General features: G+C 46.9%; 1 protein-coding gene across 1 annotated transcript in view; it reads left to right on the forward strand.

The window, feature by feature from the left end:
* Positions 1 to 590: 590 nt before the first annotated feature.
* The window catches only part of AFAP1L1 (actin filament associated protein 1 like 1), a 68,947-nt gene continuing 50,460 nt past the window's right edge, over positions 591 to 19,077 (forward strand). Inside the window, exon 1 of the mRNA XM_064366501.1 lies at positions 591 to 714. Within this exon, the coding sequence (XP_064222571.1) occupies positions 699 to 714 (16 nt within the window). The 5' untranslated portion in view covers positions 591 to 698. The remainder of the gene's footprint in view (positions 715 to 19,077) is intronic.

Genomic DNA, 19,077 nt, shown 5'->3' on the forward strand with positions numbered 1-19,077 from the left:
CCTTTCAGCAAGCCTCTCTCGCTTTCCTAGGTGCTTTTCTTTCTGAAGATCTTTGTTATTATTTCACTCTCTTTTCGCAACACCACTGACACTGCACCGGCGTCGCCACGGGCCCACTGTCTGGCTTAGAAAGCGCTCAGAAAAGACCCGCGGCGAAAGAAGACAAACCCAAAACCAGGAAACGGGTGGCGGCAGGCTGCAGGGAAGGGAGTTTTGATTCCATCGGACGGAAACGCGCCGCACCGGCCTCCGCATTCCGGATGGGGCGGGCTGCGGGGTGCGGTGGTGGGCCCGCGTCGGTAGCTGAGCGCGGGCGAAGCCGCACACCACCTGGGTCCGGGCTGGGGCGGGCCGCGCGGGCGCGGGAACCAACGCGTGCGGACGGGGAAGAGGGTCCGGCAGGGCGCGGCGGGAGGGCCAGCGGGCGGCAGGGCGCGGCGCGGGCGTGTGCGGGACCGCGGGGCAGCGGCCGGCGGCCCAGGGGGCGAGGCGTGCTCGGGTCTATTCCGGGAGCGGCGCGGAGGGGCGGGGGCGGGCGCGGGCGGGGCGGGGGCGGCCGGCGAGCATCCTGTCGGGGGGAGGGGACCGCGGAGAGCGCCGGCCGCAGGGCGGGCCCGAGAGCGCAGCGCGCCCGTCGCCACCAGCCGCGCCGGAGCCCTGCGCCCTGCTGCCCGCGCCCCGGGGACCCGGCCGACGCCATGGACCGAGGCCGGGGTAAGAGGGGCCATGGCGCCCGCACTTGTTGCTGCGCCGGGCGGGAAAGGGAGACCGGGCGATCCGAAGCCGGAGAGGAAGAGGAGGGAGAGAGGCGGACGGTGGGGCGGGGGCTGAGGAACGGTCAGAGGGAACTGGAGACGCGGCGCTGGAGCACAGGTGCCTCCAGCTGCCGGGACGACCCAGTGCGTGTCAATGCCCGTGTCCTGGGGCCGAGTCGCCTCCCGTGTGTGAAATCGGAGTTTTCATAGGTTGAGGATTTGTAACTTCATAAAAGATCCCCCTCTCGATTCCGGAGGACCGCGAGCTCCTCCCGCCGCCTTCCACTCTAAAGGGGAAGACAAGGTTTACAGGTTCAACACGCGCCGTGGGAAGCCCCTGGGGAGAAGCCCCAGGGCACCCAAGTTTGCAGCTGCCCAGGGCACTGGGAGAAGGAAAAGAGCCTCGAGCAGGCGCGCGTGTGCTTGTGTGCGCGAGTGAGCGAGGGAGGAGGCGGGGGTGGCTCTGTCCGGGACCAGCTGTGTCTTCGGCCCAGGCCCTTCTCCCTGACCGGCGTCGAAGTTGGACTAGATAGTCTCCCAGGCACCTTGCCGACTCTTTTCCAGTGTATTTGGTAGACGTTTCACTGAAGTGGAGGGACTTCTGAAATTGAGATTGATGTGAGCCAAGAGGGCGGCATTCGTTGGGGACCAGCGTACATCTCTTTGTGTTTGTTTAGTTTGTTTTGTTTTGAGACAGTTTCGCTCTTGTAGCCCGGGCTGGAGTGCAGTGGCTCAGTCTCGGCTCACTGCAAACTCTGCCTACCGGGTTCAAGCGATTCTCATGCCTCAGCCTCCCAAGTAGCTGGGACTACAGGCATGCACCACCACGCCTGGCTGATTTTGTATTTTTAGAAGACAAGATGTTTCACCATGTTGATCTAGAACTCCTGACCTCAGGTTATCCGCCGGCCTTGGCCTCCCCAATTGCTGGGATTAAGGGCGTGAGCCACTGCTTCCGCAGAGCACATTTTAAGTAAAGTGGCCAAATGGGAGTGTGTGTGTCTGTAAAGAAGTGGCCTACTTGGACATGGAAACAGTGTCAAAGGCTGGGAATCGGAACCTCAGGGTTTCAGTCTGCACCTCCGGGATCCAAAGAGATCACAGGTGTGAAGGCACTAGATAAACCGGTGAGTGCTGTGCCAACAGGTGAAGTGTTGTTATTGATAATGGAAAATTCCCTCCCCACCCCATGAAAATCTCACGCTTCTCCCCCATCTGCCTGTTTGCTGTGCTGAGCCCTTGAAGGGAGGAAAAAGGGAGGAAAACAGCGGCATGGGAACAATTAGGAAGTACTGGGGCGGGGATGAGCCCAGAGCAGGTGTGGGATAACCTCCCGCACTCCTGTTAAGGGGAAAGTCGGGCGAGCTCAGAGGGCCAGAGGGGACTCCTGGCTTCCAGTTCAGCCTCCCCACCTGACCCTCCCCAACACAATATACCACATTCATCTTCTTCTTCAGGGGCTGGGAAGCGCAGGCAGGAAAGAGAGGGGGCTTCTGTTTGGTTCTTTGGCAACTGAAGCCTAGATTTGTAAAGCTGTTCTCACCTGTTAACTGATTTCTAGGCAAGTGTGCAGAGAGTGTACATCAGGGAGGAAAAACAAAGAGAAGAGGCACCTCTCCTGCCCCTCAGTCATGCTGTTCCCACCTCCCACATCATATGTCTAAAGCAAATGGCACCATCCACCCTCCCCTTCACACTCCTACCTGCCCCCCATCTCCACCACCCTTCCACCACCCCTCTCCCCGCCAGTTTTTAAATACCACCCTGTCTGATCTCCAGTAAAAAAAAAATCTATACCTATGCCTACTCAGGCTTGTGGAAAGTGCACTGTGTCATCCTAAGACAGAGGGTGACAATAGTTCACTTCACTGTAAATGCTGGGTAACCAACACCTCCAGGTCAGAAGGCTGCCTCCAGAGCAGTCTTCCTAGGAATCCCTTGGTGCTGAGAGCCTAGGAGGGCTCCAACCTGCTCTCTTCCTGCAGGCTTTTCTAGCCTGCTATCGTCCTTCACACCTCTTGTCACAACTTTATAGATGTAGTTATCTGACTGTTCAGTGTCTCCCTACCCGGAAGTAAGCTGCAGGAAGGCAAGGAGTGGATCTATTGTGATCAATCTGCTGACACCATGCCTGGCACATGGTGCACTATAAAGTGTGCTGTATATTACTAATTAAACCACTGCTGAGGAGCTCTAGCAGTGGTTTGTGGTTTAATTAGTAAAATACAGCACACTTTATAGTGCACCTCAAACTGACTACTTGTACAGCAATGTTGATTTTTAAAAAGAATACTACTAATTCCTCACATCAGATCAGTTCTTTGTGACTTACAAAGGCTATATCTCAAGTAAAGTGGTCTTGAGGCTGGGGCACACAAGATCGGTTTAACTGCCTGGATCCTCAGTTCCCTACTCTGATAAATAATTGTAAACACAACCATGTTATGAATCAGAATGCAAAATCTGCATGCATTTTAAGATAAAACGTGAGACTTCAAAAAGTCTTCCAGGCTGGGTGCGGTGGCTTATGCCTTTTATCCTAGCACTTTGGGTGGCCAAAGTGGGCAGATCACTTGAGGTCAGGAGTTTGAGACCAGCCTGGCCAACATGGTGAAACCCCATTTCTACTAAAAATACAAAAATTAGCCAGGCGTAGTGGTGGGCATCTGTAATCCTAGCCACTTGGGAAGCTGAGACAGAAGAATCGCTTGAACCAGGGAGGCAGAGGTTGCAGTGAGCGGAGATTGAGCCATTGCACTCCACTGTGGGCGACACAAGTAAAACTCAGTCTCAAAAAAAAAAAAAAAAAGGATTCCGGCAGACCTTTCTTGTACCCCTGTCCCAGGTAGGTGTGTACTCTCTTCTGTCATCAGGGAAGGCTTAAAAGGCACAGGTCTCATTTCGGCCTCCTGCCTACCATGTGAGAGGTGGGACTGTCATGCCCAGCCGACTGGGGAGAAAACCACACTTCTGATTTCACAATAGTAACTGAAATCATCAAACTCTTACCATGTGCCAGACACTGTCCTCAGCCTCTTCTGTGGCTCCTCTCAGAACAACCCATAGGATGGGGCCTACTATCATAATGGTACCTCAGAGAAAAGCGGGCTCTGCTGCGAGGACCACAATGATAGAATACACAGACTGGGTGGCTGCAACAACAGAAATTTATTTTCTCACAGTTCTGGACGCTGGAAGCCTAAGATCAAGGTGCAGTCAGAGTTAGTGTCGCGTGAGGCCTCTCTTGCTGTCTCGTAGGGACACCTTGCCATGTCCCTTCATGGCCTCTTCTCTGTGCATGCAGAATGAGATCTCTGGTGTCCCTTCTTCTTATAAGGACACCAATCCTCTTGGATTAGAGCCCCACCCTTACGACCTCATTTAACCTTAATTACCTCCATAAAGACCCTGTCTCCAAATACAGTCACACTAGGGGTTAGGGCTTCAACATATGCATTTAGGAGGGACACAATTCAGTCCATAACAAGCAGCTTAGGTCACTGACATTAATTTGCTCCATGATTCGTTCCCCATGTGAGACACAGAGCTGGGCTTCAAACCCAGCTTTCTCCATATCAAAGTCCTGATCTTAAGCTTGCTGCTGACTGCCTCCTTGGTGGCAGGTGACCAGGCCAAGCCTTAGAACAGAACCTAGATGTCAAATCTTCCTGCTTCAGGCCCCAGGCATCTCCATGGCACTTAAGCTGCACTATTCAGATCTTTCGTAGCAATTGCAGCATTAAAAAGCTCAGCATGAAAGTCAAGTGACTTGAGAATGGAAACAAAGTCGGAAGGTAGAATTTCTCTTCTAACAGTTATGTGTCTTCCCATGGGGGGAGAAAAAGGATTCATATAACACAATAACAGACATAGAAACCACATCATAATGGCAATCCTTCCAGGAGGGTTTCCTGGTTCACAAATACCCTACAAAGAGAATCAACCATCAGTGAAAGTAACACACAGGTAAAGCCAATGACTATGGACACTACCTTCTACAGGACAAGTTAATTAACTCTGTCTCTACCTCCCACATCACACGTCTAAAGCAAGTGGCACCATCCGCAGATGAAGATAAATTATGGATACCAATAACACCTATTTCTTAAATTTGTTATAAATAATCTACAAATAATACCTAGCATATGGGATCCACTCAGTAAATACTGGCTATTGTAATAATTACAATCTTTTTTGCCAGACTCATCATTAATAAGACTGCCGATAGAACTTCACTTGCATTTTCCACAAGGTACTCCAACTCTGATATTGCTTTTTGAGTCCCTGTGCTGTTTTGAGTACTGAATTAGACAGCTTTGTGTACACCTCAAAGACAGGGAACACGTTATATTCTTGTATTTATCACGGTGATCCCTTATGGTGCTTGTCTCTTGAAAATCCACTTATGACCTTCAATAACTGGACCACTGTCCAAATGACAGCTCTGAGTGACTGAAATGTTCATTTTCTCTTATATATTCCCTCTTCAGGCCTACTGACTGTGGTTATGTCGTCACAGTTTTCATTCTTCTTGAACCATCATCTCTTTAAGGCTATGGTCTGAATTTTTTCTGACTTTAAAATTTGCCTTCTTAATATGCCCAACATTATGTCTGATCTCCCTGTCTCATGTGGAATGATCAATTTCCCCCAAGGTTCCTTTCCTTTCCCCTTCACAACTAGTTCTTTTTCAACTACTGCAGTTTAACTGAACCCAAGAGAGCAGTTTCTTTTGCTGCATTCTGTGTTCTTGGGGAGATCATGTTGTCTACTGGGCAACTCAAGAAATAATCTGATGCTCTTCTTTTCATGGAATGAGATTTTCATTGCTGAACAGATGATCTAAGAAGCCATTCTGACTGTGGCTTGCCTCCGTTGAACCAGCTTTTGAGATCCAAATTAGGAATGCCGGGTCTTCCCTACAGCATCCACTGACCAAGCAGCCTGTAGCTAATCCATATGATGCGCTCCCCTGCAGTGACTTGCGACCCAACTTCTGTCCCCAAGGCTATGAATTTCCATGCAAACATACCTCTTCCCTGATATCCAAGTTCATTTCCTACTCCTTCTTTGATAATGGTCTTTTGAAAAGAACCCTTATCCATATTTGAATCAACTTTTTCATCCAAACATATTTCATGGTATCATCTTTGTCAGTGTTGGGACTCAGTGGAGCTGAATGGTTCAGAGAATGGACAAACTTGGGTTTGAGTTTTGATTGCAACTTTTTGCATGGCCTTGGGCAAGTCACTTAATTTCTCTGACCCTTCAGTGTCTTCACTTAGAATGTCATGGGAAAAGTAATACATGTAATCTAACACCTGGAATTTAACCACACTCTGCAATGGGTGTAAATAGTCATATGGGGCCATAGGACTTAACTCTGTTCTCTGTGGAGGCTTCTCCTGGTCAGTGGGCACTGCTTCCATTTCTTTGTCTCCCACAAAAGCTGTTCGGTTTCTTCATTTTTGTCAGAGTTTTGTCAGCCTCTCCCTCAAATATCAGTTTCAAACTCCCCTTTTCACATGAGTGAACATCCTGCCAAGTAAGTTCCACCCTTCCAACCCTCTGCCAAGAACGTATCATTACTCCATTCTCATCTTTGGTCCAGAAAAACAATCCTGGTTTTAGATACCATCAGCTTATCATACCCTTCTTAATCTTCAAGAAAACCTCAGAATGAAACAAAATGGTGAAGCCATCTGTGCAACACCTCCCCCCAAACCCCAGCTTTTTCCTCCTTCCTTTCCTGGCCAAACTTCTCAAATAATGGTCAGCAACTCTTCCTGCACGCTCCTTTCACCTCCTGCAGCCGTGCTTCCAATCACATCCTCCACTGAGAGCCCTCTCTGAAGGATCACAAATGGCTCCCACTTCCACTGGACCAAAGTCTAGCCTTTCACCTCCATCAAATCCCATCTCCTGGGCTCTAGCTTTGTTGAGCCTCTACTCCTTTCTGATGCATTCTCCTAATTTGCAGAGATGGGAACATCACAGATTTGGGGGTCAAATAAGTCTAGGTTAAATAACCAGTGCCTCATCCTTCCAGGAAGCCTTTTCTGCCCTCTCCCTCCCCCATCCCTCTGTTATAGGTGCTCATAGCCTCTGAGCCTCTCTGGTACTAAGACAAGTTACCCAACCAAGTTGTTCCCTCAGTCTATAAAGCAGGAAGAATGACACCTGTAATTGGGAGACTGAAATGCAATAATATTTGCCCAGCTCCCAGTGCCTGGCCCACAGCAGGTGCTTACTAATTGTTATTTCCCATCTTCTCCCACTTGCTTTATCTTGCCTCTTGTTCTGTCTCTGTCTTCTTGCTCTGTCTTCTTGAATGGCTCTTGTCCCTCTCTCCTCTGATCTCCTGACCATCTCAGCCCTCTCACTACACTCACTCCTGTGAAAAACGAAACCCCTCTATGAGGGTAACTGTCAGATATCCATCACCAGACACGATTTGAGCGCCAGTCCCTCATGACCTCCTGCCTATAGTACATTTCCATTCCAAGGTCAACTCCGCCTTTGGGTGACCCAATTTTGAACTCATCTTATTCACCACTAAATCAGATGACCCTTCCTATTTCCCTTTTTATGCTAACAACTCAACACATGAGAAGTTATTGAAGGAAATGGGGGTGTTTGTGAACAAGACTAAAGTTGAAGGGGGGACATGGAATCAGTTCTCAAATCCGTCGTCCTGTAGAAGGGATAATAGAAAGTTTCTCAGAAGGAGATTAAACAGAGGTCAGTTTGGGCTCAATCTGAGAGAAGTGTACAAATGAAAAGAACTGTTCAATGGTAGAATCCGAGTTGCCCAAGGATGTGATGAGTCAGTTTGAGTGGCCACAGATCAGGGAAGCCACAGAATGGCTTAATATGTAGGTTAAGGACTACCGTCACCTAAAATTCAAGAAGCTTTCACAGCTTGACCCTTTTGTACACTGTAGAGAACAGGACTTCTAGGAGTCTATGTTTCAACCTAAATCATTCTTTTATTTAAATGTACAGTATATTATAACTTTTAATAGGACTTATGAATTATCTGTGCTTAAGGATGGCATTTGAGAATGGCTGATACAATTAAGGACAGTTATTTACAGCTATTGGTCTGGTTATGCTTAAACCCTTCAGTGGTTTCTCATTGTTTGTAAGGCATCAGCTCCTGTCCTTGTGGTGCCTCGGGCCTGCCCCGTCTGCTATCTGCCCACTTTACTAGCTGGCTTTGGATCCCCACCTACCTCTTGCCCTGGGTTCTCCTCACACTGGCCTTGCTCCTTGAAGCTTTGAATACTTTATGCCGTCTCCTGGTTCACCCTTGCTCTTCCTTAGCTCACTGTTCAAATATGACTTCCTCAAGGCAATGTTTTCCAGTCTCCCAAGCTACATGCCTGTTGTAGATGTTCAGAGCACCCTGTGCTTCTCATGAATTGACATTTTCACAATCACAGTTCACTGTGGGCTTGAATTAGCTGTTCATATGAGCTCTGTTGGGGCAGGGCTCTTCTCTCCTTGCTCTCTGCCCATCCCCCAGGACCTAATGTAATGTTTGATGCACAGTAGGTGCTCAATAAATGTCTGTTGAGATGATGAATAAATGAAAGTGAGAGTACACAGTTCACAGAGTAGAAGTTGGATATGGCCACTTTCAACTCCAGGATTCTCCACTTCAGTGATACTCACTTTAGGGACAGAAATGTAGCCTTCATCATTATCCATCATTTCCTTTGCCTTCATCCTTTATATAATCAAATCTCAAATCCTGTTGACTATTATTGGGAAATATATCTTGGATGGCTTCTGTATCCTGTTGCCTCGGATAGGAGCTTCCTGTTTCTGCTCTTGCCTTCTCCAGCCTGCCTTAAGGACCACTCCCTATTTGTCTAAAGCAATGTTCTCAAATCCAGCTGGGCCCAGAATCACCCCCTGTGGAGCCTACTGAAAATACACCCACAAAGATTTGATCAGTGGGTCAGAGATTTGGAAATCTGCTTTTTTTTTTTTTCCAAATCCCCCAGGTGATTCTGATGTTCACACAAGGGCAATAATTACTGTTTTCAGGCACTGTTTCTATCTTGACCCTTGACCTTGCTCAAACACTTGCTTCTAGTTCTGTTTTTCACACTTTTCAACTGAATGGAACTCTAGGGTCTGGGTCTGTTACCCAAAGCAACCTCGAAAGCATGAAATGTCTCATTTTATCTTTAAAAAGCAATGCAAATTTTTATTATAGTTCATAATATATCTAACCTCATCTATCGCCCCCTTAAAATATCTTTGTACAAAATGGACCTTCGGAGATGCATTGTGTTTATCTTGGCTTCTCCTTCCCCTCCCCTCCACTGTGGACTCCCAGGTGATGTGAACTCCAGCCTCCAATAAATATCCCAGCACAGAGTGCCAGAATGGAAATGGATCTGGACATGGAAGCAGAACACCCACATCTGAGCCCTGGCTCAGCCGCTCACTTCCATGTTATGAGAACATACATTTTTATAAAGTTTTTGACTTCTAGAAGCACTTTGACATTCACCAGTTATCTTCACTTCAGTTTAGCTTCAGGGACATTGCCCATCATCCACAGAGTGCTTTGTGCAGAGGCTGGGCAACCCCTGCCCATGTGATCATACATGTTCTCACTTAGCAGCCGTTCACTGGGGGGCTGCTATGGGCAAGAAGGAATCTGTGTAGTGGGGGACTCATCAGACAGAGACTTGACCACTGAAGTCTTTTTTCTGGAGACCCTTCCAGCCCTGAGTTTCTCTTCTGTGGCATCTCTTGACCCTGGTGATGGCCCTACAAAGTAGACAGCAGAGACACTCTCCCTATTGGACAGATGCAATAACTAAGGTTCAAACAGATGACTCTGCTCTTCCTCCTTCCTGAAAGATGCAACTCAGCATCATCTATCTCCCGGCCACATCCACCTCTAGCTCTCCCCTGACTTTGAGTTACCACCACCCTCCTCAGACTGGGCTTTTAGAAGTTTTCACCACACTTGTTGAATTATCTGTTTTCTGTGTGTATGAGTCCTGAGGTCTAGGACTGTCTTCTGTGTCATATTCCCAGTGTCTGACACAGAGCAAATGCTTAATAGTTGTAGTCAAGTGTACTTATTACTGAAAGCCCCCCATGACTCAATAGATACTGTCATAATCCCATTTTATAGATGAAGAAACTGAGGTTTTGAAAGGGATGTTTATTTATGCAGCCCAACTCACCTCCATAGCTGAATTCTTTACCATTGCTCTCTGCTGCTTCTCCATGAATATTGGGGAATTACAGGCCAGGCAGCCTGTGTGAGGTTTTATTTCTTATCCTTTACACTCTTCACGCTATGGCCCTTGGAGTTCTGGTATTCAGCATTCATGAAGCTCTGATTCTTCTCGAATTAACAGAGACTGACCCAGGAGGGCCCAGGCGGGATTTGTCCTCCATCTAAAATTCCATTCGGGGAATCCCAGCCTCGCCCCAAGTAGGGAGTGGAGGTGCAGAGCTGGCGTGGCGTGATTCTTCTCCCTGGCACAGCTGTCAGGCTGCGGCAGGGGCAGAATGTGGCACCACATTGCAGTCATACCAGTTCTGGGGAATTGACGGGCAGCATGCCTCACAGGAGGCAAGCTTGGGGGCTTTTTATAGCCCTCTAAGAACCTAGAGGAAAACTGATCTCCTGAGAGAAATGGAGCACGTGCCTTTTCCAAGCACCATTCCCTCAACCATGTAGTCCCCAGATGCCTGCAGTTCAACTTAGGGCAAGAGTCACAGCTAAGTGAGTAGCGTAGTGTGGTAGAAGAAATTCACTGCTGGGAGATAAGGATCCTAACCCAGTTCCTGAATTCCTCCCTTGGGCTTCAGTTCCTTCACCATTAAGGTTGAAGTATTACAGCGCAGGGACCAGCAGACCTCAGCCCGGGGGCAAAATCTGGCCTGCCACCTGTCTTTGTAAAGAAAGTTTTATTGGAACACAGCCACATATGTTCATTATATGTTGTCTATGGCTACTTTCTCACTATATGGACAGAGTTGGGTACTTGAAACAAAGGCCTACAAAGCCTAAAATATGTACTATCTTGTCCTTTACAGAAAAAGTTGGCCAACCGCTGGATTAGGCCTTAGAGAGATTGGGAGTGTCTGCCTGGAGCACTGTGGTGAGAAGGATTCTGAGGGTGTGTCCAAACTGAGGAATGAAGCACTGTTCTTAAACCATACAAGAGTGTGTATTCAAGAGTAGTATTGGGAGGACCCCAGAATGCCATTTACCTGTGTTTTTCAAATACTTTTGGCCTCAGAATCCTTTTGCAAACAAAATCTTAAGCAACAGCGCTGCTATGGGTGAAGGGGGAATGAGAATACTGAGCACAGCCCACTCCATCCCTCCTACTCCCGGGGCAGCACCTAAGGAAACTATGCAGATCCCATAGGCTTCATCAGAAGAGCACTGGGAAACACTTATCTAATCCTGTCTCATTCATTCTGCAACTGGGGAAACAGGTACAAGGGGTAGTGGCTTGCCTACGGTCACCTGACGGGTTCCCATTTGGCTTTCCACAAGTTACTAATGTGGTTATCAGGCATCAGCAGAGCACAGACATGTTTCTGCTAAAGAGAAATCCTGTCCATTGGCTTTGCAGGGCCTCAGGGATGCCACAGTGTATGGGTGACCAGGGAGTACCCTTGCTGACCTGGAGTACCCGGGTTTGGGGCTGGGACTTGGCCGGGACACATTGTTGATATCTGCCCATGTTTCACCATAGCCTAGTCAGAGTTTTGGAGGCTTTTTTTTGTTTTTTTCTGACAACACCAAAGCCAAAAGAAGAAAATAAAAATTAAATTAGACCATATATATTTTTATTTCATTGATATAAAGATTTTTTTTTAAACTCAGAACATACCTTACAATTGACATCTTAATTTATTCATTTTATTCTCTTTTCTTTCAAAAAGCTGTTGTTCAATATGAAAATATCTTCAAATCAGTGGCATCTTAAAATGGAAAAATTATGATAATTTATACTAAGGCTTTCTTTTGAAGATGGAAGCAGATTTATTCATTTGTAGAATAAATATTTACTCTTCCTGCCCATTCTTGTTGAAGGGTTTGCTGAAAGCAGATCCTGCTGATGTGAAACCAAGGGGGATTTTTTTTTTAGCTCCACTTGAACCAAGAAGAAAACTGATCTCCTGGGAGTGTGCCAGGAAGCCAGAGAGCCTGATGGCTTTTCCTCACCTCCAGCCAGCAACCAGGTGCTGCTCTCAGGGGTTCCAGAGGGGAAGCTCAGGGCCCCTGAATCTCCCAGTGTGGCAGAGAAAGTGAAACTTGGTCACCAGTGCCTGGAACATGAGGTCATATCTAGTCAGTGTCCATCAAAGAGAATATATAAAGGACCAGGAGGTTCAAGGGACATTTCCTAGCCAGGAGCACTGCAGGGATAGCATTCCAGATGGAGAAAATCATGGAAAGAGAAGCCCAGAAGCATGCTCAGAAAGCAAAGCAGGGCAACATGTCGAGAGCCCAAAAGAGCAGGTGGAGGTGAAATGGGGCCTCCATGTCCTTCCAAAGAGTAGGGCCTTATTCTCCGGGTTGCTAACTGGGTGTGTCCCAGTCCTTGGAGGTTGTGCGGCTTGCAATCTGTAACTAATAATAGAGACAGGACAGTACAAGAGCTAAGGGCTCCGACTGTGGTGTCAAGTTGCCCAGAGTTTCAATCCTGGCTCTACTCCTTTCACTTAACCCCCTGAGTTTGTTTCTTCAACTAAAAATGGAAACAACAGTCTCCTATCTACAATGAGGGATCATTGGATTCTTATAGGAAAAGCACTCAGCACATAAGAAGCAGTCAACTTTTTGAAAAAAGAAAGCAAATGCCTAAAACTCCGGGGTAGAAATGATTGCCTTTCTTAATAAACTAGAAAGGAATCCAAGTTACCTCTCTGACACTTTCATTCGCACTCCTTGCCTGCCCATCCTGGGAAGGGATGAGATTACAGAGACATTGGAGATAAGCCACAGGGAGTGTATGGAGCACGTGAGATTCTTTCATCATCTGTGTCACAAAGGAAAACTGGTGTTCTGGGCCCTGGGGAGCAGTGGATGAGTTGTGAGCAGGAAGAGATGATGATGTGTTGCAATCTGGGGAGATTATTAAAGCCAACAGTGAACTCGCATTAGAATGGAAAGGGAGAGATTGGAAAGAGGTGGTGGCCAGTTAGGAGGTGCAGCATATATCTCAGGTGAGCAGCAGACTATAAGACCAGCTCACCTTGATGTTTAAAAGCTGAGATACATAAAACTTTAAACTCTCCACTTTGAGTTAGGATTAATTGTACAGAATTGTTAGTCTAATGCAGAGGAGATACTTGGGCCATTTTAAAACTCCAAGCATCCATTTCCATGACCTTTGATCAACATTTTCTTGGGTCTTCAACCCCAATGATGGAGGTAGGAAGCACCCTGGGGTCTCCTAGAGCCTATTCAGGGGTGAATTCCTGTGGGGCAGTTTCATGGGGGCCTTGCCCAGAACCAAATCCAGGTTTAACACTGAAAGGTTTCTGCAGGTGAGAGGGGAGGAAAGGAGGGAAGACTTCCTACCCGGGCAGACAGTCAGAGTGGCCATCTGAGCTCAGCTTTCAGCCTCCCACCTCGAATATCTAGCCTCGGCCCTGGTTGATTTCCCTTTCATCACTGACAACCGCAGCAGCAGCAGCAATCACAATGAACACTTACAGCATGATTCATAGGAACCTGGCATAATGAATGCAGTCTTCATACACCAGTTCCCTTTCTTCTTCCCACAACCTTTGAGGTAAGCACTCTTATTATCTCTGTCTTACAGTTGAGAAAACAGACTTGGTGAAGTGATGAAACCTGCCTGGGTGAGGGAAGGCAAATCCCAGGTTTGATGTTGGGTATTTCTCACCTGGGTTCATAATGCCGCAGCTACCCACTGAACTGACCCCTCCCTAGCCTTCCTGATGATGGACTGACCCACCTGGGCTCCATCCCCCTTGGAAGGGACACCTATCTGCCTCTCTTAGTTCAGACTGCCAGAAAGTTCTTCTATACAGTAAACCTAATATTGTGGTCTTGGAGCTGTCACTCACGGGTTCATTTCTGCTCCCCAAGGCCCCAGTTCCCCAGGGAGCACATCTGTTCCACCCTTCTTTTCCCCCCACTCCCCAAGAGCCCTTCTATTCTTGGAGACATTTGCCAGAGGCAGGATTCATGGGGCCTCCCTAGTCTGTGGTCCTTGCTATGAATTCCAGGTTGTCACTTGGCCCCTCCCCAGTGCACCTGCTGTGTACCCACTACTGTGCTGAACACTGAGCAGATATAAAGTCGGCATCGTCTCAGTCCTCATGGATTCACAGAGGAGAAAGACATCGAACAAGTCATCTGCTCTGGCGCATAGAACAGGGAAATCTCACCTGTCCGGGAAGGCTGGATCAGCCTCCTGGGGGAAGTGGCATTTAAACCAATTGTCAAAGTTATAAGTGAGCACTTTCTGGGATGTGGGGAAGATTTTAGATAATAATCATATCATCAACTTGGTATGCATCGGGAACTTCTCTAAGCACTTTATATAACACCTCAATGGATCCTCACAACAGCTGTGTGAGGAATAAGTATTATTATTATCCAAATTTTGCAGATGAGGAGACAGACACAGAGAAGTAACTTGCCCAAAGTTACACAGCTACTAAGAGGTAGCAGTTGGAGAACAGGTTATGCAGAGGAAATACCACAAACAAACAGCACCAGAGTAGGGTCTCAGATATTGCAAATAGGTCAGAAATAATAAAAAATAATTTTTAAACTCTATTGAATAGAACAAAGCCAACCACATACTCCTGTTAGTGTAGCCTGCGGCATCTGTTGATGATTTTCTGGTTCCTTGATCACACTGAGGTTTTTGCAAGCCAATTGTCCACTTAATCCTTTGCCTTTCTAAATGAGGTGCTATTCAGTCTCTTCTGAATTCCAAATGAGTCTGTTGTTTGATTGGAAATGGGAGGTAAGAGGATGGCACATTTACATTAATCACAATTTACTGGTTTTCACAACTTCAGTATACAGGGTGCTCCCGCTTCTCACCAGCATCATTAGACTTGGATCTCACAATAAGCGTGTGAGGTAGGCAGGGCAGTTATGATCACCCCACTTTGATGTTGAGGAAATTGAGGCTCACAGACACACAGCGACTTGCCCAAGATCACACAACCAGTATAAGCGTGGAGCTGGAGCTTGAACCCTGAGATTCTGGCTCCAGTGCCTGTGTTTTCTCCAGAGCACCAAAACATAGTGCACTGTGGGAGGCGGAAAGTTTCCAACTCTGGCTCCTGTGGCCTCTGGCAAGTTTGACCTTGCTAGGCCTCAGTTTCCTGTCAGTAATGCTGGGATAAGAGTTCCCACCATATAGGGTTGCTGCAAAGAGCAAATGAGGTAACAGGCACTGAGTGTTAGGCACAGAGAATATTCCCACAATGGAATAGCATGTAACAGTCAAAATGAATAAACACAATGACAAGCAGCAATATGGATAAATCTTAGCAGCATAATATTAAAGAAAAAATTTACAAAAGGTTACCTATAGCACTATATTATTTTAATATATTTTAACACTAATAATTTAAAATAATATTTTCAGGAGTACATCTTGTATACTGTAGTACTAAAACTATATACAAGGGAAAGCAAAGGCATGATAAACAGTGAGATTGGGCAGAGGAGGCAGGAGGGCGGAATCATAAAGTTAGACCTAAGATAGTGTCAAGATCTTAGCTTTTGCTTTGAATGGTAGGTTTGTGGGTGCTTACACCATTATCAAAAATAACTATGGCCTGGCGCAGTGGCTCTCTCCTGTAATCCCAGCACATTGAGAAGCTGAGGCTGGCAGATCACAATGTCAAGAGATTGAGACCATTCTGGCCAACATAGTGAAACCGTGTCTCTACTAAAAATACAAAAATTAGTTGGGCGTGGTGGCACGTGCCTGTAATCCCAGCTACTTGGAAGCTGAGGCAGGACAATCACTTGAACCAGGGAGTCAGAGATTGCAGTGAGCCAAGATGGCGCCACCGCTCTCCAGCATGGCAACAGAGTGAGACTCCATCTCAAAAAATAGATAGATAAATAAATAAATAAAAATATGGCATGCATGGGCCAATGATGAGAGTATCTCATGAAGCAAGGATTAGGATTAATTGTTGTCCACCTGAGGTCCTATTTTTGTTTATTTATATTTTGAGACGGAGTCTTGCTCTGTTGCCCAGGCTGCAATGCAGGGGTACGATCTTTGCTCACTGCAGCCTCTGCCTTCTGAGTTCAAGCAATTCTTCTGTCTTCTGCCTCAGCCCCCATTAACCCCCCAGAGTAGCTGGGACTACAGGCATGTGGGTTTTTTGTTTTTTGGGGTCTTTCATTTAGTAAAGATGGAGTTTCACCATGTTAGCCAGGCTGGTCTTGAACTCCTGACCTCAAGTGATCTGCCCACCTTAGCCCCACAAAGTGCTGGGATTACAGGTGTGAGCCACTGCACCCAGCCATGAGGTCCTATTTTTTAAAAGAAGTAAAAGTGTTAGGCACAGTACCCATCATGTAGGAAGTGTTCAATACATGTTGGCTGTTATTATTAGATAGCTTTAATATTATTAATGATATAACCCATATACCCCTAGTCAGAGGCTCTGCTGTGAGCCCAGGGAGGTTAGTGAGATGGGTCCTCAAACTCAGACATCTCAAAAGCAGAAATCCCCAGCCCTATCTAGGCCTCAGGCCAGGCACCTGACTTGGTGAATGAACAGCAATTAGGGAATGGTCAGAGGAACTCACTGCTGGTTCCAGCAAGCTCTGCAGGTAGGGGACGCCTATAAGAAGAAGGCCAGAAAGTAGCTAGTGCCGTGATTGAAAACTTAGACTCTGGAGTGAGGTCTAGGTTTGAATCAGCCTGCTAGCTGTGTGCCTTTAGACAAATGACTGTGCCTCTCTAAGCCTCACTTGGCTCATGTGTAAATAGCAGGTAAAAACAGAACCTACCTCACAGGGACATTATGAGGAGAGTAAGTGAAGTAATCCATGCAAAATGCTTAGCATCACTTTAGAGCTTGAAAATACTACCTCCTTTTACCATCAGGAATCCCAGACCACTCCCTGGGACTGCGCTGCTTCCCTACGCCATTGGTAAAGGAGACGGTGCAGGCCGCTGGATGCGGAAACAGCTGCCATCTTGTGTGTGGACTGCGCGTGTGTGTCACAGTTTTCCACTTCCTCCTGGACCCACTTCCTTTGTGAGCTCAACCAGGAGGAATCCGCAGACAAAGGAACAATTCTGGGAGAACCCAGTCCTACAGCCAAAAGCTATTTCCTCAGAAGCGGGTGTCCTTCCCCCACCCCCTCCCATGTGGTCTGGAAATGGCTTGGGGAGAAGCAGCTAAGGCTTCCCTGGAGGCCCAAAGCTGAGAAACAAAGTGCCCCAAGTGATGGCCCTCCTGGTGGAGGACGGGAACCTGGGCAGAGCTGCTGCGAGGAAGGCCATTGAGGATGCAGGCTTCCCTGAGCCTGTCACCCTCGCCTGACTCCTGGGAACAGTGTCGCCCAGAAACTCCCCATGACCTCCCTGTCTTCCTGAAATAACAGTACATCAGAGACTGGACCTCTACCATCTCTAATCATAATCCCTATGATTTGCCAGCCTTTTCCCAGCCATTCCTCATTTCCCCCTCACACGAACCTGTGCATGGGCTTTCTAAGCCCCTTCTTACAGAAGAGAAAAATGATTCTGAGGGGGTTAAATAACTCACCCGAAATTACATCCTGGCAAATGGGAGGAGTTAGAGCCCAAACCAAGTCCTCTTAAGTCCTGAATTCTTCCCACTATTTTTTGCCTTCTCCCTTCATGAATGTTTCTGTTTCTATCTTGTGGAGTCAAGTTTGTACTATTCTCTTAAGCATAAAAGAATATTCAGTTTCCTGCAATCGCTGTAATTAACACACACAAAAGTCTTCCAAGGTGACCTCACTACCCCTGCCCTCCCTCACACAGGGGCTATATTTAACTCCTGGAAAGCATTAAGACGGAGGCATTGGCTTTGCAGCTGGGCTTTTTTTCCACCCCTTTGTCATTCTTTTCCAGCCCAAATGCACAGTGGGCTTCCCTATCCAAGCTGGGATAACAGGAAGTGTTTGTCTTAGTGATAAACAATGCAAGTCCAACAAGTGCCATCTCCTTCCACGTTCTGCCCGCTGCTTGGCCTTCCCTGGACTCAGAGAGAAGTGCCTGTAAATTCAGAGGGAGGAAGGGAGATATCCTAACAGCCCCAGCTGGGTATATTTGCAACAACTTAGAAGAGTCTGTGGACAGGGTAAGAAGAGATTTCTCAACCCACGGTTCTGCCAGCCTCACCTGAGGAGCTGGTGACCTCTCTGCAGAGTCAACCCAGAGCTGGACACAGACAGAAGAAGCATCCTGAAGGAAAACTGGGGAAGGCATAACAACTAGATCCTCCAGTATTCTCATGTGTAAATGGGGCTAACCCACCTCATTGTAAGACTTAATTCATATAAATAATACATGTAAATCACTTAACGCAGAGTATGACTTATAGTAGTAATGGAGGAGTAATGGAGATAGCTAACGTTTGCTGAGAGCTTACTGTGTGCCAGACACTGTTCCAGACACAGTCACATGTCGGGGCCTGTTCCTGCTGGTGAGGTAGATATGCTCACTTACTGATGGTGTACATGAGGCATGGGTAGTTATGTGAGTTTCCCCAGAGGTACGCAGTTTGGAAATTGGGAAACAGGAATTAAATTCAGGTGGTTTAGGTTGCTCAAAATCTGTTATCATTATATCTCAATGTATATGTTAGAATTAAAACCCACCAACTACAAAATGTGCATCACTAAATCAATTGCCAGCTTTATTCACATGAGGGATACAAATTCAACAAAATAGAGCATTTGGGAGCTTAGCCAAGTGAAAAATCGGGCTTCTGCCTCCTTTTAAGTACTGGGAGTACTTTTTGTTGCCTGATTGTTTTTTTTTTTCAAGCATCTCTTTACTATACTGAGCCACTATGAGGCCAGAGATGGTTTTAAAATCACATTAACTAACTGTTAGACTTTATCAACTCTTAAAAGAAAATAAAGTTTGCTCTAAGAATTTATTGTTCCATGTATACTTAAACATTTGCCCTATGTTTGGTGCTAGCCAAAGCTGGCAATGTTCCTGCACTCAAGGAGCTCAGGCTTAAGTTGTGGAAATTGACAGTCATTAAAAAATGCATAAGTAAATACAAAATCTCACCATGTGAAGTGTCACAGGGAGACATA

Source organism: Aotus nancymaae, unplaced genomic scaffold (assembly GCF_030222135.1).
Source record: "Aotus nancymaae isolate 86718 unplaced genomic scaffold, 86718_ANA_hifiasm-v0.15.2.pri h1tg000064l_1, whole genome shotgun sequence".
NCBI classification, from domain to species: Eukaryota; Metazoa; Chordata; class Mammalia; order Primates; family Aotidae; genus Aotus; species Aotus nancymaae.